General features: G+C 47.0%; 1 protein-coding gene across 1 annotated transcript; it reads right to left on the bottom strand.

Annotated features, from left to right (window-relative positions):
• Positions 1-334: 334 nt before the first annotated feature.
• Positions 335-20857, bottom strand: IHO1 (interactor of HORMAD1 1). The gene is made up of 7 exons (XM_088528330.1): positions 20802-20857; positions 13494-13653; positions 11924-12081; positions 10052-10100; positions 9316-9403; positions 2325-2428; positions 335-1606 (listed from the first exon to the last, which is right to left on the bottom strand). Exons 1-7 carry the CDS (start codon positions 20855-20857, stop codon positions 335-337), a joined length of 1887 nt encoding a protein of 628 aa, XP_088384456.1.
• Between the last annotated feature and the right edge of the window lie 833 nt (positions 20858-21690).

A 21690-nucleotide genomic window follows, 5' to 3' on the forward strand; every position in this document is an offset into this window, starting at 1 on the left:
GGTGTCCCCAGCTCCGCAAACACGAGCGGGACCGGAGCCAGTGGCAGCAGCACAGGGATAAAGCAGCCCGGATCCATAAACGTCCCTCAGACCCTTGGCATCCCTTAGGACACATCCAAATGGTCCTATAAGCACCCCAGGCACGAGGCACCTCTGTTTCAAGAGGCTCTTACAGGAAAAACTTGTCCCTGTTCCTTGCCAGAGCTGGCTCAGCTACGTGGGAGGCCGCGAATCAAATCATTGAGGAGCCTAAAGAGCAAACAAATCCAGAGGGATAAACTGTGCTGAAGTGCCCGTGCTCACGTTGAAAACCCCGAAAACTAACCGAGAAACTTCAATCAGAATAATCGCTATCAAAGACCAAAGAGCAACCTGCCACGTTCTGCTGGGGCAGCGCAGCGGCAGCACGTGGGGTGTTGGAGCCGGCAGAGCTTGGGGCACCGAGGCAGCTCACCCGCTTTTCACCTGTTGTGCTATACAGGCAAAATGGGTTTTCCTGGGGAGATGAATCCCAGAAATTCCTTCTAGCATTGGGAATGTTTGCTCCTTTCTGATTTTCCAGCCGTCTCTTTCTTTTGTTGACAAGTTGCTGCACGTCCTCCTTGGAGCGGGGCCCTTGCAGGGAGCTCTTGGAGAGTCTCTGCTGAACCGCGCCGAGCGCCCGTTCGCTGGGAGCTGCACAAGCTGCGTTGGAGCTTCCTGAATTAAGAGTAACCACATACCTGGGAAAGCAGCTTTTCCTGGAGCCTTCCAGCTCCAGAATCCTGCTTGCCATCCTTTGCTTCATCCCGCTGTCAGAGCGCCTAGAAAGCTCTGCTCTCCTCCGAGCAGGGCACGTTTTCTTCCACCCCGCTGCCTTATTCCGGGGGATCCGTCCCGATTTCTGCCGTGCGTTGCTTCCTGCAGCCGTGGGCTGCAGGTCTGAGTTCTTGTCCTTCTGCCCAGACGTGTCTTTTTGCACAGAAAGGTGGCAAACCTGAGGCTGTCTCTGTTGTGACTGTGTCCCGAGGGGTTTAAACCCCCTCGTGTCCCTCCTCACCGCCCTCCGCAGGGGTGTTGGAAGCTGCATCTCCTGGGGAACGGGACGGGGATTCTCCCAGCCGCTTCCAGTACCGTGGTTGCCAGCACAGCACGTGCAAGGGCCGCCAGCACAGCTCTGCGTCCCCAAAGCAGATTTCACCTCCTGCCAGGAAGGGTTTTCTCTGCCGCACGGCGCTGTAGCAGCAGGGCTGACCTTCCTTCCTGAAGCTGCATTGGAGCTGCAAGCGCCGTCCCCTGCGAGCAGCTGGTGGCCTCTCTTCTGGTGTGCCAGGCAGGGGGACCGAGGGTGACACGAGGAGCTGCCAGCCCCCCTGGCAGCCTCCTTACCGAGAGCACAGCCCTGGCCTGTGCCAGGGGAGGTCTGGGAAGCACCGTCTGCCACGTGAACGGGGTTGTTGGCAGTGGAAATGAAGGTCTGCAGCTCGGCTAAGGCATTGGGGAGCTTCAGGAAGCCCAGCTGCTCACACAGCTTCAGGTGCTGGTCACTCAGCCGAGCTGGCAGCGACTCCAGGCCCTCCTTGAGCAGCTGGACACTGGATTTCACCTCTGAGATCTCCTCGTCCTTCTAGGGGAGCAGTAAACAACACGTTAGAAGATGCAAACAAGGAGCCAGTATGTGTTATGTATCAGCTGGATCCCTTGAGTATGAACCCAGATAACAAATTGGATGGTCCTGTGCAAGAGCATATGCTCAAACTGTCCCACAATAGTGACAAGTGTCACTTGGGATGGAGATGCACTCCTAACCACTGTGCTTCCCCTCTCCCAGTAGTGTATTCCCATGTATTGGGGCGACACATCCCTGTCAAAAGCAACTCCTGGAGCAGTGTCTTTGCAGAATCCAGAACCCAGAAAGTCTCTGACCATCCACGCTCCTTCTCTGCCAGTTATTCCTTTTCGACCTCCTTTTTTCTCTCCCTGGGGAAACCACCCAGCTGAAGGGACAAAGTCCTGCATTTCTGCAAGACCCTTCTCCAGCAAAGGGGTATTTCAGCAGCAGAGAGCAGCGCTTCCCTGGGCACCTACCACAGCAGGGCACTGTCAGGCTCCACTCTTACTATGGGGATTTTATCAGAGCTTACAGCACTGTTAACAGCCTCTTGGTAAGCATTAGCATCTCGCCTAGAATTAGCATTTTAATATCTTTCCCCCTTCATTAGAATAGGAGCTGTCTATTTTCTAATCTGCCATTTGAAGATAATAAAATATTCAGTTAATATTTTGAAGAAATGGGATAAACTGAGCACCACAATTCAGAATAAAAGATTAATCCGTGTACTTACAGCTGCAAGTCTCCTTTCCATCTCCAGCAGCGTCTGCTCCATTTGGCTTTTATCTGTCAGAGCTTTCAGCATCGAGCTGCAGTGAGTTTGAAGAGCATCTTGCACTAAACGGGGGAATCAATAAAAAGCGCATTTGGTCTTTCATTTGTAAATGTGAATAAAGTACTAACAATACTACAGCTACTTCCTTCAAGACTTGGCATGAAATACTCCACAGTGTTGCACGACCACAGTGATTTGCTGGCTGAAATCTCCCAGAGCAGCAAGCAAGGAACAAGAGGATCCATGTTTAATGCAAAGCACTCCGAATTTGCAAGAGGCTGCAGGAAGGTCCATCCGTGTTTGCTCTGCTCTATTCGTTGGGCAGCTGGAGCAGGAAGGCTGTGCAAGCTGAAAACTTGGTTGGCTCAGCACAAGGAAGGCTGAAGCTTAGTTTTCTATTAAAAGCAAAGTAGATACGCTCACGGGAAGGGAACCCCAACGTAATGACCCACTTCTGCAGCTAGCTGGGGCAAATGCGAGCCTGAAAGTGTGATGGGAATCATAATGTTGCTAATAATGGGAAGAATATAGGATAGAAATGTATAGGAGGCTGGTAATGGAAGGAAGGCTGCCTTAAGGGACAGTAGGAGAGTATGAGGCAGTGTGGGAAGCACTGGGATTCCCAGGCACGGCACACGGGATGCGCACAGCCGGGCGCTGCTGTGAGCGCTCTCGGAGAGAGAAATTCCAGGAGATTTCCTTGTCCTGCATGGATCCAAACCGGCTGTCTGCTCTGCTGTGTCAGCCAGAGCTCCGCGGCTGGGAACAGCCGCACGGGGCTGCTCCCAGGAGAAGGGATCGGAAACAGCCTCTGAGTCACGCGGCCCTGTCCGGCCACCGAGCAGGGACGGCAAAAGGCCACCGGGATCTGGCAGTGGGACATCCCCCCGGAGCCCTCAGCGGGACCGCGATGCTCTTGGCTACAGTCAAGAGTCAGTCTTGCTGAAAAACTGTTGGAAAAGAGGAATTTGGTTAAGTGACTGAACCACAACAACAACAACACCTTCCTGTAGTTTTTCCTGCAGTAACCACTGCTCTGCCTAACACACCACAGCACAGGAATAGTTTACAGCGTGGGTGGGGATGAAAAATCCTCAGCAGTCGCACAGCAGTATTCCTGTAAAATCCAGCTCGTGATGCAGGGAAGGAGGATCTGTTTCCCAAACTTGCCTGGTTGCTCTTTTGGACAATGTGGGAAGGTGGGTGCCACGATACGGCCGGCGTCCCGGCCGCATCCCAAGAGGATGCAAAACACCCCTTGCTAAAACCAAGCCTTTTCCAGCCACTCAGCCTGGATAATTGAACCTCTGGAGTACGGCTGCGAGGTGGAGAAACAGCAGCACAAAGGCTGTATCCCAACAAGTGTCTACACGAGCTCTGCAGTTAATTAATCCTCTTTTGCTGCAGCTTCAGCTCGTGCGATGGACTTTGGTGAGCCGCGAGCGCGGGAGGCTCTGCCCGCATGTGGAGGGTTTATCTTGGCGCTTTTCCGTGCAGCTCCGGGGAAGCGCAGAGCCACGGAGCAGCCAGGAGGCCCTCTCCTCCTGCCAACCACTTCCATTAAACTCGCAGGGACTTAATTATCTCGGTGAGCTCTGCCCTTCTGTCAGTCTCTAATGGAATTGGCCAAAGAATCAAAAATTACTGAGGGCAGACAGGCAGAATGCGATCATATAAGTTTTCTTTCTATAAGAAATCAGGGACATTTAAAGAGTACATTTGGGGAGGAAGAGAGGAAAGAGAGCTGGGTAATTATGGACTTACTAGTTTGCCCTCATACTGCCCAAGCTTTTAGAATAGACCTTGAAGGAAAGAGTAATCAAGGGAATGGAGGAAAATGCAATAAATGAGACAAGGCTCTATAGAAGGAAGATTGTGTCTGAATAATATAATATCCCATGATAAGAGAGCTGACTTCGTTGCCAAAGGCAATGCAGCGGCCTCTGCCTGGATTTAAACAAAGCTTTTCATTGGCAAGCATTATCTAACGGGAATAAAGCTGAGGAAACAAATATTGAATGGATAAAGACTCAACATCAGCTCCCGCAGGGAATGTCCTGAGGGGACAACATGGTTCTGCAGGTTGCTCCTCAAGGGCTGCTCATGGGCCAGACCTGTTTAAGTCCCACTGTAGTGACCTGGTGGGACAAAACCATCCAGCAGCTCCAGGGGCCGGACTGTGACACCAGAGCAAGCGGGCGAGATGCAGGGGGACACAAGCAGAGACCCACGAGCTGGGAGCCACAGGACTATCCGCGCAAGGCCAGCACATTCGGGAGCCCATGGGTCGTTCTAGCCACGGATGTGCATAGCAAGACCAAGCCAGGACACGTGCAGGGAAAAGCTGACAGATAATTAAGTGATTAGACGATAATCTCCTCTTACGAAAGGAGATTGAAAGCGTTGGGCTGATGCAGCCCAGCAAAGCAGGGGTGCGCGGCGGCACGAGGCCGCCTGCCCCGGGGAATGGGGCACGAGGGATGATGTACGAGGGATGGCTGCTTGTTGGAGCTCCTCCTGGCAGGGCAGCCTCCGCGCCAGGCGCTGCCTTTACCTTGACTTGCCTTCCTCCAAGGCCCTGCTGGTGGCCACAGCGCACGCGGCTGCCATCGGGGAGGAAGGACGCGGCCGTTGCCTCCTGTGTGCGTCATAGAATCATAGAATGCTTAGGGTTGGAAGGGACCTCTAGAGATCACCCAGTCCAACCCCCTGCACACACAGGGTCACCTAGAGCACGTGGCACAGGACTGCGTCCAAGCGGGTTTGAAGATCTCCAGAGAAGGAGACTCCACAACCTCTCTGGGCAGCCTGTTCCAGGGCTCTGGCACCCTCACTGTTAAGAAATTTTTCCTTAAGTTCCTGTGGAACTTTTGGTGCTTCAGTTTGTGGCCATTACCTCTAGTCCTATCAGTGGCCACCACTGAAAAGAGACCAGCACCATCCTCTGCACACTCTCCCTTGAGGTACTGATTAGATCCCCTCTCAGCCTTCTCTTCTCCAGGCTGAACAGGCCCATCTTCCTCACCCGCCTGGAGACAGATGAACCTCTGCACTCAGGCTAGGGAGAAGCTGTCCCTTGTGTCAGGATGCCCATCGTCACTGGGCTTTGCCTCCCTCTCTGCAGGAGCAAGGCTCATTTTTGAGGACTATCTGGGCATATTTCACCTCTGTCGTTGCAGGCAATTTGGTTGGTCTGATTTTCCACCACAGTTTTTAATTTTTGTCTTTTGCTCTGACATATTTAGATTTTTTTTAATAAACAGCCCAGGGATGGCTGTGGAATGCGTTCATAGCGCTGGAGCAAAGTGGATCTTCCAGATTTAGCATCTCCCTGCTCAGACCTAAGGGTGTTAGGGAGCCTGCCAGCCCCTTCCAGGCCTGCGATCCTCCAAGGAGCAGGGAAGCAGCAGTGACAGAAGGAGCAAACTCCTTCCATGTCACTTTACCACATTCCTTCTCTGTGCAGTGAGTATCTAGAAATGCCCAAATCAGAAAGCTTTCCTCCGCTTGCTCTGCTTCCCCATATGCTTAATTTTAGCTCCGAATTATTTTTAAAGCTTTCTGATTTCCCTAGTCTGTCTGTTCTTCTACAACATGGTATCCTGCCTCTAAAAATAGCACTGCATGCACTGGGCTTGTGATCTGCATATACATTTGACTCAGCACAGCGTGTTGCAGGCAAGCGATCAGGAGCGAGTCTTTGGAAAGGGTCTCGTTTGGACGTGTAGGAGTATCCCGCAGAAAAAATCCAGAACAGAGGAGCAGCAAGCTCCTCTTCCATGCCAGAGGAGTGTTCAGACTTGTCAAACATTATTTAACAGAAAAAAAACCCCAACATGTTTCATCTAGACTTAATAAAAAGAAATAGCTTTGAGACAGACAAACTAGAGCAGATCCAGGACCCTTTTAGTCAAATCTCTTGTCTTTGAAGGTGAGCAGGAAGAGCTGCCTCAGAGGAAGTTTTCTTTGAATAAAACCTGCAGCAGATACTTCTTGAATAACCTGTTCATGGAGGAAAAGGCCTCCCTTAGTTAATGGATGGTTTATGCATAGACCTCTCTCTCTCTCAAGGTATTTCACTCTAAACAAAACTGTTTTTACCGAGTGGATCATCACTGTGTTTTGACTCGCTATAGCGCTGCCTTTGAACTCTGCTGGTTTACATTAATAACATATGGAATGTCAAATCTGTCACGAGTTACCACCCTGCAAAGCCTCGGGGCAGGCCCGGGGGGGACTCGCTGCCCGGGCTGGCTCTGCCACGATGCTGTGCACAGAACTGGCAGCAAATCAGCCCGGGCTCCCGTGCAGCTGAAAACTACAACCCGAGCAGCCGAGGGAGGGAGCGTCCCATGGAAATATCCAGCAGCAGCTGCTTGTGCTGCGTGTCCATCAGCAGCGCCTATGCAGGCCTGCCTGAGATTCGCCCTGTCGGCACAGAAGCTGTGGAGGGAGGTTGGTTCCTCCGTGCTTGGATTCAGGAGGGGAAATAGGAGGTCGACCTGCTCTGGAGCCTGGGCACGGCCTCAAGGGTGTCCTTGTTCACACAGGTAACCACACATCCTCCCCACATCCCTGCAAGTCTTTCCTGCAATCGGATTAGACCTGGACAGTTCTCCCAGGCGCTGTGCAGTTTGCAGGGGTCTTACCAATTTCAAACCTTTCGACTTGTCCAGTCACAGAGACACGGGGTGCAAGGGGACAGGTCCCACCGACACGGCGAGCAAGGTCACATCCCACTGCCAGGAACACAAGGAATTCCCCCGGAGCCTGGGGAGCCTCCAGGTGAGCTGCGTTTGGAAACTACCCACCCAACACAGGCTATGGCAGGGAGCTGCACCAGCTCGTGCCCCTTTAAGGGAAATATTGCACGTGTTTCTCTATATAAGGTGCAAGAACGGAGAGCACAGGGCCTGCTTGCCTGTTTTCACCCATGTGGGCATCCACAGCACCCTGAGAGCAGTTGTGCCGCCGTGGAAGCTGCTCAGGCGAATGTTACCCCATGTTACTTGCTACCCTCTGCCAAAAATGAGGCTCGACTCCGAGCCTTGACTTAAAGTTATGCCTTTCTTTACTTTTTATGGCTCCTTGAATGTCCTGGTGCACTTCTCTCCTCAAAGAGAGCCTCTTCAAGCCCTATATTCATCTCCTGAGCGTGAAATCCTACACTGCCAATGATTTCACATGCTTTTACCATGTCACCCACATCCCCAGGTACTTCTTAAACACCCACTGACATTTATCAGTTCTGTACTTAGGTTTTTACCACTTGAGTTCACGAATTCCATGCCACTCTTTTTGAAGGAATTGCCTCAGCTGGGATCTTTTCAGGGCACTAACACAGATATTTGTGTGGTGGGAACTTAATTTTCCATCACTGGGATACCAGTTAAATGGCAGTGTTTATCAGCAATTAACCAGTGACAGATGAACCTCCCAGAAATATAAAAAGCACAACATTGTGGAGCGTGCAGTGATTTTCATTATATATTCAACATTCTGCAGCATGATACATTACGCAAAGTGCCAATTTTTCTTTGCAATTGCTTTGAAAAATCAGCAGCAGGCACCTCTGGGAGGTTTCTCATTTCATTCAAAGCACATTTATTTAAAACGGGTAGCAGAAGAAGCAGCACAGCTGAGCAAATGGCATGGAAGGAAAACAGGGAATCAATAGGCTGGATTTTGAATACCCTGACAACAATTTCTGTGAAAGAGGTGTAGGAAAGGAGGCAGAGCCCTGCCTCGGAGTGGGCAAGCACTTAGGAACAATTAGGAGCTGGGTAAACGTGTAATAGGAAGCTTGTGGTGCTGGCCAAAATGGACAGATCCTTTGCTTACATTATGGTCCCACCAAGGGCACTTGCCAAGCACCGCAAGGGAGTGTTCTTAGTATAACAAGATGGGTATTTCACACGTCCAAGCTCCCGAGGCCTCATGAAGAAGGCATCAGGCTCCATTCGTTTTGCCCGAGAGGCTTGTATCGACTAACAGGTTATCTGTCAGCCCCACATTCATGAAAGCCACATTTCAGTGCACAGTAAATGTTGTCGTGCTTCTGTGAAGGTCTGCTACCTTCAACTCTCTAGGTACAACTCACTTCACTTTTTCTGTATGCATCGAGCTGGCCTCCCGTGCTTGCATGGAGCAGCACAACTCTCTATACAGCCCTGACAGAGTGCTGATAAAAAATAACACTAACATTAAAATTTTCTGCACTTTCAAAGGCTCAGATCTAAGCCAAATTAGAAACAATTTCTCTGAAACATTGTCTCATAATAAAGACTTCCATGTCTAGCCACTGCGGAGCCAGGGCTGTTCAAAAGTGTTGTATATTACTGGACATACTACTGTTATATACTACTGACAAAGAGGTCACTCGTTTAACAAGGAAAAATGCATTTCATTACTTTCTTCTTACCTAAGAAGAGAGGACCATTATTTTGCTGAAATGTTAAATATAATCACCTCAGGCAATTGGGGAGACCTGAAAACTCTGATCTACACAGCAAAATTTGAGAAAGCTGTAAAAACTGAAGATGGCTACTCAGGATCTCAGTTATCAGTGCCAGTTAATTTGTGTGCCAGATAGTCTAGAAATTGTCATCCTCGGGCAGAACACAAAGCAATAAGGCACATTTATCTGTACGTGCATGGCATCTAACCACTCAGGATTCCAGCTCTCCAACACAGCACGGCAAGAGAACAATAACACAGAAAGAAAAGGGGTAGTGTCTGCAGGCAAAGAAAGGGAAAAGCTAGCAGAGAAAGAATGGAAAAATAAACGAGTCTGCACTGTGGATAAATGTTGTTTGCTCTTCTCCCTTACGAAGAGCAGCTGTGAGTGGCAGGACTTGCCTGGCTCACCCCAGCCCCAAGACAACACGCTCTGTTCTGCAGTTTCACAATGCCCTCTGCTGTTAACAGAAACTACATGTAAAGTGCTTACATGTCTTGGAAATGGTCTCCATGTGATCCAAAATGGATTTGTTTCTGGAAGCGAATGTTTCTTCAAACTTGTCCAAGCAGGCTTGCAACTGCAAAAGCAACAGGGTAAGTGAGAGAATTAATGCATTGCCCTCTATTTGTTTGCAAAAATGCAGTCCCAAAAGAACAACTGCAACTCTTGGAATGGAACAGCCCAAAAATGCATATTTGTTGAGAGCTTAAAATGGTCTGTCCAGCTGTTCTTGCAGCCCCAAAGGAGATGTGGAAGGGCTCTAAAGGCTCATGAAATATTACAGAAATCTTAGCAGGTTTTGAATTAGAGGTATTAATCTGTAAAAAATGACAATATTAATAATAATCAAATTAACTATAGAAAGGGGAGGAAAATACCTTCAAACAATAAGATCACATTATATTCTCTCAGTATAGAGAGCAGTGCACTTTCCTTCGGTAGCAGGAAGTGAGAATTTCTATTTGCAAGCAGCTGTTAAAGACTGCTCTGGTTCCCTAGCCCCAAAGAAATTCAACTAACTCTGAAGCAAAGGGGTCCCCCTAAAGACAGGCCACAGAGAGGATGGTACACGCAGGAAAAAATGGCAGTTGTTGGCTTAAAGTGTCTGTGTGCTCAAGACAAACAGTGTCATAACTCAAACCGCACCATAAATGGGAAAAAAGTGCGTGTTCTGTAGCGTTGCTAACTCCCCCTTATTCTGCACTCTGAATTAGAGTGAACTTACCCCTTGAAGTTTGTCTTTGATGCTGGAAATAAATGCGCTTAAGACTTCTCTAAAATGGAAAAAAAAATAAAATTAGCAAAAAAGAGCATGTACAAAACAGCCATGGGAGTTGCAGCAGTAGTTGGAGAGCGTGAAGATCCCAGTAAGGGCAAGCCACGAAAGGCTGCCAGGCTCAGTGCAGTGCCTAATGTAAGCACCAATGTACTCACTTTCAGGGATGTGACCCTCTGAAGCCACCTTATTTGTGTTGGGAGAACACGAATACCTCTATGTAGAGTAAGAAAATAAATAAATATATATATACGCACGTATATGCATGTATATGTGTTGTGTATTTGCTTTATTCTCCCAATTTTGGCCTAGTATTTGTGCATCTCTTGGAAGTTTTTGACTGCATTTACGCAGTTGTGCATGAGCTGTGGGGACCTGCACTGCACTGGCTACCCTGAAGGGGCCAGCCTGGGTGCAGGTGCCCTGCTACGTACTGGGATACATCAGCATTATATTTGGCCTAAAATAAATGTGGGAAAAAAAAACATGGAAAAAAGCTTCGGCATCAACAAAGCTCAGGCCGGGAGGCACAAATAGGGCAAATCCCTTTCTCCCGAGATTATGCCCGTGGTTTCTGTTATCCCTCCTTTTGAATGGAGGGAGCCTATCAGGACCCAGGCTATCTGCACGATTAACCTATCAAACCAAATTGCAAGGACTGTTGCTAAGCACAGCAATAACCCATTTCCTCTCTGAAGATTCAGGTCATTTTTAATTGATAATTTAGTGATCTAGATTGCAACAACCAAAAGGGGCAGGCCAGGTAGAGTCTAGTCACAAAGAGCAGGCAGGGCCTCCGAGATGTTTCCAGCATTATGTAAAGGCAGACACTGATTTTAATAGTCAAAATTGCAGGGGATACAGATTGGTAAGTCATGCGTTTATCTTTGTAAAGATAATATAAAGTTGTTTCCAGAAAGAAGCACAATCCATTCAAAGGAGAAATAAAGGGTAATTAAGAATTTCGACAAAACATTTAAAATAATTTGTTCATTCCTCATAATTCACTTACAAAAAATCCTCTCTAATAGGCACTGAAGCATCTAAATTTGGCATTATCAGAAGCACAGTGCCATTGCAAAAGGGAGAGAGAGATACACAGTCTGACTCAGTTAAAGGATTTTAACAAAAATGTATTTCACTTTGGATGTCACATTACAAAATGTACAGAGCTAAGAATTATTTATAGACCCACTGGGGAGTTTGCCATCTTTCACTTTGGAGATTGAAACTGTTAGCTTGTTCAATAAAGCCCTATCGGGCCTACGGGTATATTAAATCCTTAACAGCTGACAAAGATCTCATTAGCAAATGAAACTTGCCTGTTAGCAAAAACACAGATATAAAAATCTTGTATACAAGCAAAATTGTATCTGTATAAATTGACACATATCTCTATAATCATTACATCTTCCCCTGCCCACCAGGATGCTTGGCAGCGTTCTCCTCTCCTAGATGCAAAGGCTGCTCTAGCAGTCCTGTTGATCACTGCCAATACAGTCCACAAAAAATTAAGAAATATGCTTTAATAATCCATCAATATGGGCAAAAAAATCAGCTGATCAGATAAAGAAGGACAGAGGTAAATTCAGGTTATGCTCTTTCTGGTGCTTGTGGCTTATGGCAGCAAGTGTTACATAAACCTCATTGCAAATAACCCCTATTCTCTGATCCTGTGACTCTTTCCAATCAGGGATTATCTCAAACCCGAGAAGATACTTTTCTTGGAGAAATATGTAGCTGGGTCATGTATGACTTTTGAGAGGAACGGGGAGAGGCATCTGCCTTCATGGAAAGAATTTGCTCTGGGTGTCTACCTACCGGTCGTACTTGTCCTTTATTTTGTTCTTATTCACTTCAAAATTTTCCAGGACGCTCTTCACTTTTCCTGCACCAAAATTAAGTAAACCTCTCTCTCTTGCATCTTCGTCAAACAGCTGTGGTTTTGTCTGGTATTTGGTTAAAATACTGGGCTCGCTCTGTCACACAAAAGGAAGGAAAACGTTAAACTGTAAAAATAAAGAGAACATTACTTAGCAAAAAGCATTCATGTAGCAAGTACTTTGCAGGCAGAGGGATCATAGTGATGGGACATGACAGATCAGATTGGACAAGAAGATTAAGAATTTCACAAGATTATGGCTCACTCAGTGCACCTAGTTAGATCCGCAGCCTGAACTCCCTCAAACTCAGGTTTTTCCCTCATTTGTGCTTATTTTCAGTCAGTTGCAATCATCAGGTACACGCATCTTTTTATGATGTGCTGAACACGCATATAAGTTAATTACGGGGTTTCTCATTACAGCACAAAAGTTCAGAGGAGAGCAAGTTGTGGAGAAGTCAAAGATGCCAGCGGGAGCTCCCTGTACATTAATCTAAATAAAACCCCATTGCACTTCTTGTGGGAGGACATCACTTTGCTGCCAAGTAGCAACATCAGCAGCCTGCAGATCAGTTTTTCACGTGCTGCAATATACCCCTCAGAACGAGACGTTTAATATTAATAGGAAAGCTGTAAAGACCTTCCTCATCCTACAAACTTTGCAGACACTCTGACCAAAATGGAAATGCCTTTTCCTTAAAACATAAACAAATGCAAATTCCACTAGATTGTCATTTTTCATCTGGAAGAGTGAATTTCTGTTCCGGTGTCTGATGAAAAGCTCCTGCAGTTAATGGGTGAGATCTTCAGCAAAATGCAGAGGAGAGCAGATAGGATCAGGAAGCGAATGACTGCCTAGGGCCACAGAGCTGGCACAATTACTCTTTCCTAATCTTTGCTGTCAAGTGTCTTTATTTGGATCCAGAGGTATCTGTTGGTGGTGAAGGACCTATTTTGGGGAAGCTGGTAACATCAGAAGCCACTTGCTATAGGAGAAAGATTCTGAGCACAGAAGCTCTTCATCCAAAATATCATTCAAGCATCTGCCACAACAGCAATACAGCAAGTTAATTTGCAGCCTATGGAAATAAATAAGAAAACATTGGCGCTCTCTGTCACTCTTCCAGAAGGTTAATAAAGAGAAACGCAGCATTGCTCATGGAAGGAATAAATGGAATACTGTACCTTAGACAGCTGGTCTGAAGGCTTTAATTTGAGAATAATTTTTGTATCATTTTAGTGACTTTAAAAATAATATAAAAGAAATATAAAATAATACCTATCCCAATCATTTTCTATTACAATTACTATTTTTTAGTTGACCATGCAGATATTTAGGTTAGTCACAGCAAATGTGTACTCTTTTTACAGTATCAAAGATATTTGATCTCACAAGTTATGAATGTTTTACGGAGGCAGGGGATTTTACACCCTGTTTGCAGTATTTGTCACGACCTCTGGACAGCGGCCGTGTCCCTGCATGGGGCTAGTTGAGAGGGGGAGACTCACGTCCTGGGAGTTTTGCTGGCCCAGCTGGGTGCCCAGCTCCAGCGGTGCCGTTGCCGACTGCGTGTTCTCCGGGCAGAACTGGGAGCCAAAGAGGAGCTGGGAATCGCTCAGACTCGAGTAGTCGCTGTGCGCGCTGCCCCGGACGGAGAACTTGTTGGGCCTGGAAGAGAGCAGAGCAGGTTGTGAATGAATCTCAAGCAACTAAAAAGCAAAATATCAGAAACGCCAACTGTGCTGGCCACATCTGCTCAAGCGTTGCCCCAAGACTGGCCAGTCCTAGCTTAAGGGGCACCTTGGGGCTTGTTTCTACCAAGCGCCAGGTCTCTTCCTTTCCAGGATGATTTGGAAGACCATTCCAACAAGGTGAAACTTTTCTATAGATGCACGATGTTTCTTGGGTGTTTATCCTCCAAATGAATTGGACGCGCTGAAATCACAACTAAATAGGTAGCAGAAGACTGGCCAAATTGATCTGATTATTAGAAATATTTCATATCCATATTATGATCCTCCAAAGTTCTCCTGGTTTTCCCTAAGAATCATCCCAATAAACCCTTTCTGGCTAGCCTTGGTTTTGCAGTGTGTTTCTCTGCTTCTACATGTCTCCATGTACATTGCTTCTACCAAATTATGGGATTGAAAAGTGATAGCAGGTTCCCTCTTAGAAAGGCTCCCCCATATGTTTGGACCACCTCTCATTTTGCCACAGGCTGCTTTCAGTATTTTTACTAAGAAAGGAGCTGGCTTTTTAATTTTTCACATGATTTACTCCACTGCCCCATCTCTGCAAGGTCCAAAGGAGTGCTCCAAACATAAGGAACGTGGGGCCGGGTTTATCCTCCCAGTCCTGATTTTTAAGGTAATGGAATTAAAAGGATGTGAGGGAGCCTTTCACAAAGCCTTAGCCCAGCTCACCCAGGGGAACAAAACTCTTATGCGTTATAACATTTCTTTAAAAAAGGACAAGGAAAAGACAAACCAAATTAGTTCACATCGAAAGGTTTACTAATAAATCACAAGGTCTTCCTTCCAATTGTGCCTGGTAAAGTGGGAATGAACAGGACTGAGGATTACAGACTAAAATTAATGAAAGAGATTCTCAAGCAAGGTCTTCCTTCCGTATAAAACCACATACCCAAAGGAAAAAGGAGAGGGAGATTCACTCACGGGTCTGACAAAAGATGATCACCCCAATGTTTATTAGCAGTGAAATCTGCAGTTAGTCTCCAGTTTTGGAAAGAGCCCAAACACTGAATGGACACACAACGGGAAAAGGATTTAGGAGGAGGGACTGAGCTGTTCAGAGCGCCTCTTCTTTATTTAGTGGAGCCAGTGACTGTATCATATTAATCCTTTGGCTTTGAACCCACTGAGCTGCAGGCAAAAATAGGCAGATGAGGTACGAGCTTCTAGATCCTCAAAAAATCCCATAAATCTTCAACTGAAAACTTCTCCCTTGACCTGTGTGAAGACCCCAAATCTAATTTTAAAATATCTGCATATAGTTTTTACTGTCACAGCAGTATATTTCACACCCCGTAACCGGCCGTTTTTCTCAGAGCCTTTATGTTATTTGATGCCCAAACCACAGATTTCCTAATCATGAAGAGTTTTCATTACACTCAGGAGTCCTGCAGCCCTTCACGTGACTCCCCACCTCACTGGGCACTGCTTCTATGACCAAAAAAGGCTGTTGGATGCTCCAGAGTCTCCTTTTTCCATCCCACATCCACCAGCTCAGGAATGCTGACGATTCTGCACATTATGAGAGGAAGCAGCTGTCTCTCCTGCGCACGCTCATCCCCGGGCAGCAGATTTCTCGCTCCCCTCGTGACGCCGCTAGCGGTTAAGGCACCGGTGCCAGCCCGCTCCACCACGGTGCCGTGGGACAACCGCAGCTTCGCTGACCGCCTGACTGCTGCCTTCGGGATTCCTGAGCTTCCTGCATGCGTGATCCGTCCTAAATATAACCGCTTCCTAATAAACAGCCGGGAAACATTCTGGATACCTAATCCCGGTTGGAAGTCCCATTGAGGTGAGGCAATAGTTCATCTCGGGAGAACTCGGCTTTCTGCTGCCACGAGCCACCTCCTGAGCCCTCCGTGCATTTGTGCCCGCACTGTGTGCGCTAGGATCCGTGTTCTGTACAAAAAGAGATTTGTGGATAAGACAAGTGCAGCCGTAAGCTCTTGTGAGCTACCAAAGTGCCTCTGCCGACCAGGGGAACATTTCTATTTCCCGCTTTACGCAAGATATTGCAGCTCTCACACTTTCTGTAACACGAGCATGCTGAAAAATGTGCAGCCCTCTGCATAGCTGGGGGGTCAGCTTGTTCTTCGGCGTCTCCCTTTCCACGTTCTCCACGGGATTCCCCCCTCCAAAAGGCAAGCCGCATCCTTTGGGGAGGAACTTCTTCATTTCTTCGAGCTCCGATTTCCACCACGAAACGTTTTACGGCGGCCGTACGTAAATGTATCGCCTTCCATTCAAAGGTTTTACCTTGCCCCAAAATAGCTGGCAGATAAAATGGACCAAGAGAAATCCCCCATGCAACACTCCCTTCTTGTGTTTCTTAGATGTTTATAGATGTGCTGACAAGCTAAAAATCTATAAATTGTCAGGGGCCTCATCTGGCAATAGAAACAATTTCTTCTCTGTTGTTTGGATCCATCCCTCCTTGCCAATACTAAGTTTTAAGAGTCACTTGGAAAAGCAAACTGAGCAGTAGAATAACATTTGCTCGCAGTGCTGCAGCAGACTCCCGCAGGAGATTTTATTCCCTTCCATTATCCGCACGGAACCTGTGCCAACATCCTTCTTCTGCAGAAGCCTGGTAGATGAGGCTCGCTTGTGCCTTTCTGATGGCATTTCTTCAACATGCCACAAGGCTCCTTGCCTGAAAGGGTGGTGCAATAGAAGTGCCTTTTTCTTTCCTAATTCTTGTCCAGAAATTCTCTGAGCTCATTCTGCTGCTTCTCATTTAGTGAGCACGACTGTTGCACCAAATCCATGGGAAAACCTGGCAGCTCCTTTTCACCTGCTGTCCTCCTAGCTTTATTCTGTGTCTATAGGAAGCGCCTCCGGTTCTGTCCTGCTCTTCTCGCTGTTACTTCTTGCTGGCTGCCAAACTGCTCAGCAAGGATCAGCTTTGGGTGCAGAATTTGGGGAGCTTTAGCATCCAAAGGGCAGTTTAAAGAATTTTCATGGCTATTGCAGCTTCCAGCCGTTCACTGTCTCGTAACTGGGAACTGCCATGGCGTAAAACGATCCGTCTGTTTTCTGTCCTCTGAAAGGGAATGACTTGTTCCCTGGAAATCGTTTTTGTTCATTTGAGCCATATCTTAAAAGAAATTTCTGCAAACAGATTTTGTAAGACACCTTCTTGGCACGGACCCTAATGTATTAACCACAACGAAATCCCTATAGGTTATCAGCTCAAACACCGCCTCCGCTTCCGGATTTTAGGCTCAAATTCCTTCTGGTCTTGTTTTAATTCCTCCAGGTCATTTTTACTTTCTATGAGCAATTCAATTATTTGCTCCAGTGTGATTCAATCCTCTCTAAACATTGCTCACCTTGGAAACCACATTCTGCCTTTTGTCCTGAGCCCCGAGCCTATCATCAGGGCCTCTCCAGTCCTTTCCGTTGGGAGGAGATTACGGAGAGGGAGATGGAGATTTCTTTGGAGCAGCCTTGTTTACTTACACCAAATTTATTCCTGACCAAATTAGGAATTAGACATCTGGAGACAGTTTTTTTGCCCCCATTCTGAAGGCATCTTCTAGCCTGCACACTGCACTTAAAGCCCCCGTTTCCAATTCCTCTAAGGCTCCAGATTTTTATGGCTGCTCTCTCAGACATTGATCTGGCTCTTTCTTTCATCTTCTCCTAATTCTGGGACTTTCAGGCGACTTCAAGTGTCTACATGAGATGGCATTTCATGAAACAATATTTTTTCTCAGCAGCAGAAGTAAGCTGTTATATAGAATAATAGCTCAAGGAGGCCTTAATTTATAGATTTTTTTTAATGCCTCTTTAATATTTCCATCATATATTGACCGCCTGACACTCTCAGGCAGGCTTTCTGCTTCTGATGTGTCTGAAAGTGGGTTTATTAGCTTTTATGCCTTTAGCAAGTTACTCATTTTTTTCCCTTGTGGAACAATATAAATCTGATAACTTCAATGTAAAAGATCTTACTATTTTTCTCTTTGATAAAACTTTAACTTCTTGAATGATATCTCCTCATTTTCAGTATCCTCTTTACGATGCTAATTAAGCATGCCAGTCCAGCACTGGTCCTTCACAGTCTCATTTGATGGCTGGTATGCATTTGTTCTGGGCTTCAATGTGAGGTCTAAGTAATCTCTATGCCCCAGTCAAGGATTTAACCCTTTGGCCGCCCCTTTTCATTTCTTCCGAGAAAGCTTCCTAATTTCCATGTCAATCCCTTTCCCCCTTTTTTTAAATTAAATATTTCTGTAGTGGATTTTTGGCCTCTGTTGCTCCTGCACAGATGTTCACTTCTGCTCATTATCACCACTCCAGCAGTAATATTTTGAATGATAACTTTTGGGCTCAGCTCAGGACCAAAGCAAGTGTATTTTTTTTCCCTGGGAGTTCCCTGGTTTAGGGATTTATGGTGTCTGGAAATGCAGTTTCAGCCTCATGCCCTGGTGTTGCTAAACCAGTCGATAAAAGGCTAATTGAAGCATCACTCCTACTGTGACTCCTATTCCTGGTCCGTGCTGATCTCTCCTAGCCTGCCTGTCTGGGAGACAGTCAGCACTTCAGATCTAATACTACATTTTCCCTAATTAGATCTGGCATTTCGGTCCAAAAAATGTGTTGTTTATCAATACTGTTAAATTGACTCTAAGCTTTCTCCACTGGCATGATTTCTTCCCACTCCCTTAAATAATTGGCACCCTGATACTACAGTATTGAACTGATGATCTTCCTTCTGCTGAGTTTCCGAGATGTCTGTTATGTCAACAAATGTGTTTAAAACAAAGTGATGCCCCCACTTATTTTCTTAGGCTTCCAGCACTTACACAGAAGCACCTGTGCATCCAACAGAATAAATTACAAATAAAACCTCAGATCTCCAGGCTGCTCTGAGACACAACGAGCAGCACAGAGAGAAAGGAGACACAGAAGGTTCACAGTAAATCATCCCTTTTCTGGGGTTTCAGCAGGAATTATCATGACACCATGGTGTCACTGGAGCTCTGCGTTTCTGATGGACACGGTGACAGCTGCTCTCAAAAGCAACACCCTGCCACGAGCTTGCAAAGAACTAGCAGCACAGTTCACATCCTGCCAACATTATATGCTAATTTTATGTTTCATTTTAAAGGGCCCTCCAAGACACTGTTCTGGGAATTATATATCATATCCTGCTCTAGTGAGAAAAGATTCTAGTAACAGGGTAAGAGAGCTGGGAAAAAGCAATTAACACCCTTTCCCACTATTTCGAATACTCACCCACAGGCTCAAACTCCTATGTGTGAATTTTTCTTTCCCTTTAGAAAAAGTTAATTTGTCTGCTGAGAGCTTGCCCCTTCCTCTTAGCTTCTCCAAAAAACCCCAGGTGCAACTCACTTGCAAAAAATGGGTTGGAATGATGAGGAGCAGGTGTTAAAATCCTGTCTTTTTTTCTTTTCTTTTTTTCCCCCTGTATGAATAAAATAATTAAAACTAAAGGAAGGGAAGACATTTTAGCTGACAGGTCATGTTGGAGGAGGAAGGAACTCAAGTGATCATCTACAAGCACCTGAACTTCTTCTATTCGTTTGTCTTCCGCCTGCATGACTCTACAGAATATTATAGGTACATACTCTTCTCTGTTTCCTCTGCTCATTCTCTGACCTGAATGGAAGTCAGGCGTTTCCAGGCTGTATTTAAATGTAACTTCTCTAAAATAAATCAAGCAAGCAAGCAAGCTGTGGGTACCAAGAAGACAATACGAGCACGCAATGCATCTTTATAAAGAACAAATTGTGACAGACATAAACACGCTTTCCTCTGAATTAGCTTCCCCCTTGACCCCTGCATCTGTGCAAAATTCAATTAATTCATGTTCATGTGACAAGTACTTTTAAAATGGGCAAGTAAGCTATTATTATGTTTTCATTATCATCCATCATCATGGTAATATCAGGCCAAAGAGACTGTGTGACTAAAACTGTGAATGCAGATCTTACATAACTGGCTTTTTAAACTAACAGCGTCTCAGAAGAGCAAATTCATCAATTAGCTTCTCAGGGCTAAGTCTAGCTCTACTTTTTAGCTATGTGATGCAAAGGATTGTGCTCTGCTATAGATCATGTAGCACTTATGTATTTACTCTCTGGATTCTTACACCCAAATAACATTTCTTGCTTCATTATATTTTGTAGATGTGGGCAGTTCTATCTGCTCTTTGACTTCTTTTTGGAAAAAAAAATGCCACACATGAAAATGCAATGTATGGAATAATTTTAGAGTTACATAATGTGCAATGATGCTGCAAATCATGATTCATTTTGTCTATTCTCTCCATAAAGCGAGAAGGGAACGTTTAAGTGTCTTATCTAAGTGTTGCATAAGACGGGCCATAAGACTTTGCTGCGTGAATTCCTCCTTGAACCCCAGAAAAGCCGTTCAAATCGCTTTTAGCAGAGCAGCCACAGTTGATTTTAAAATTCCCTGATTAGTGAATCTGTGAGAGTGCTTTGGAGCTGAGAGCAAGGCAGACACACTCAGAATGACAGAGTGGGCTAATTAATAGGCAATAATTAACCACAGATTAATTCTAGAACTAGTTCCCTCAGCGGTTCCTGCTTCTTTACCACGCTGTGACCGGGTGAGGGTGGCAGAGCCTCCAGAAACGTGAATCCACAACAAGGGAACAACGTGGTTTTCCAGCTGCCGGATTACCTCTTGGTTTAGGAGGGATGTGCCAAGCCTTGCCAAGTTTCTCCCTCTCTGTATTTTAAGGGCTTTCCTAAAAGCCCACCGAGATGCGGCAGCCGGGGCCGAGACGCGATGGAGACCCCGCAAGAAGCGGAAAGCGCCCGGCCCGCTCGCTCGCCCCACGGCTTGCTGGTCACCGCTGGAACAGACCTGCCATGACCACAAGGACACGTCAGATGACGGGATTTTCTGGTTTAGTTGACCGCTTTCGGCAAGGACTTTGGCACGTTTCCTTGCACGCGGTTGGCGGTGGCTCCCCCAGGGGCCTGCTGCTGTCCTGAGGATTCGCGCTCTGCAAATGTTAAAAAAAAAAAAAAACTAAAAAAGGCAGCAAAATCGCCAAGCTCTTACCCCGGGGCAGTCGGCGTGCTGAGCATCTCCTTGATGTTCCAGACATTCAAATTCATCTTGGGTGACTAAGTGCTGGAAAAGCAAAGGGAAAGACACGGAAGGGGGCAGCTACGGCCCCGGAGCCGCTTGCCCCAGCTGCCGGCGCCGACGTCTCTCCCTTTAGCCCACGCTGGGGTCTTTTCTCGTGGTGTTTCTCCCCCGGGTGCCCTGTGGTGCTGCCACCCGCCACGGGGACAGCCCAGGCCCCACGGCCACGCCAGGCCCCACGGCCACCTGGGGTGGTCGCTGCTCCGCGTGGGCCGCGGCCTGCGGCCCCACAGGGCCTGTGGTTGCCCCGGAGTGCGGGGCCTGGGGTGACACGGGGGCCTGGGGGCTGAGGGACACGAGTGGGGGGATCACACGTGGACTTGGGGGCCTGGGATCACCTGTGGGGCTGGGGATCGTGGGAACACACATGGAGCTGGGGCTCCCAGGCTGACACCGCGGGGCTCTGCTCCCCTGGGATCACTCCGTGCTCTCCGGTCTCTCCGGGGCAGCACGATGGTGCCTGTTGCCCCCTTGCAGAGCCAATTCCCATGGCATTCCCAGGCTGGGACCTGCCGGCAGGGCCGGGAATGCAGCACTATCCCCCCCGGCACTGCCACCCGGGATCCCGGCTGCCCTGCGCCCGGAGGCCGCACGGTCCCTCGTGCAAACGCTGCGCTCGGAGAGGCAGTGATTTAATTCTGCCCATTAGAAACATGACAAAAATAACCCATGATCTAAACACTCCCTGGGGAAAGATTTTCAAATATGGTTGTGCTGGAAATTTTTTCCTCCTGCTTTGTGTCCTGCTATTCCTTGGGAATGGGAAAGAGGCATGCTGCTATTTGCCTAGCTTTTCATTTTT

This window comes from Tinamus guttatus, unplaced genomic scaffold, assembly GCF_059628265.1.
Source record: "Tinamus guttatus ecotype Peru unplaced genomic scaffold, ASM5962826v1 Tinamus_guttatus_pri_ptg000307l, whole genome shotgun sequence".
Taxonomy (NCBI): Eukaryota; Metazoa; Chordata; class Aves; order Tinamiformes; family Tinamidae; genus Tinamus; species Tinamus guttatus.

What these genes read in the sequence shown, in the direction of transcription:
- IHO1 (XM_088528330.1), bottom strand. Translation starts at nt 20,857, where the DNA reads ATGAATTTGAATGTCTGGAACATCAAGGAGATGCTCAGCACGCCGACT. An exon ending in ATAAAGGACAAGTACGACCG is followed by an intron (nt 10,101 to 11,923) that starts GTAGGTAGACAC and finishes TTTCCATTTTAG; the next exon opens with AGAAGTCTTAAGCGCATTTA. An exon ending in TCAAAGACAAACTTCAAGGG is followed by an intron (nt 9,404 to 10,051) that starts GTAAGTTCACTC and finishes TTGCTTTTGCAG; the next exon opens with TTGCAAGCCTGCTTGGACAA.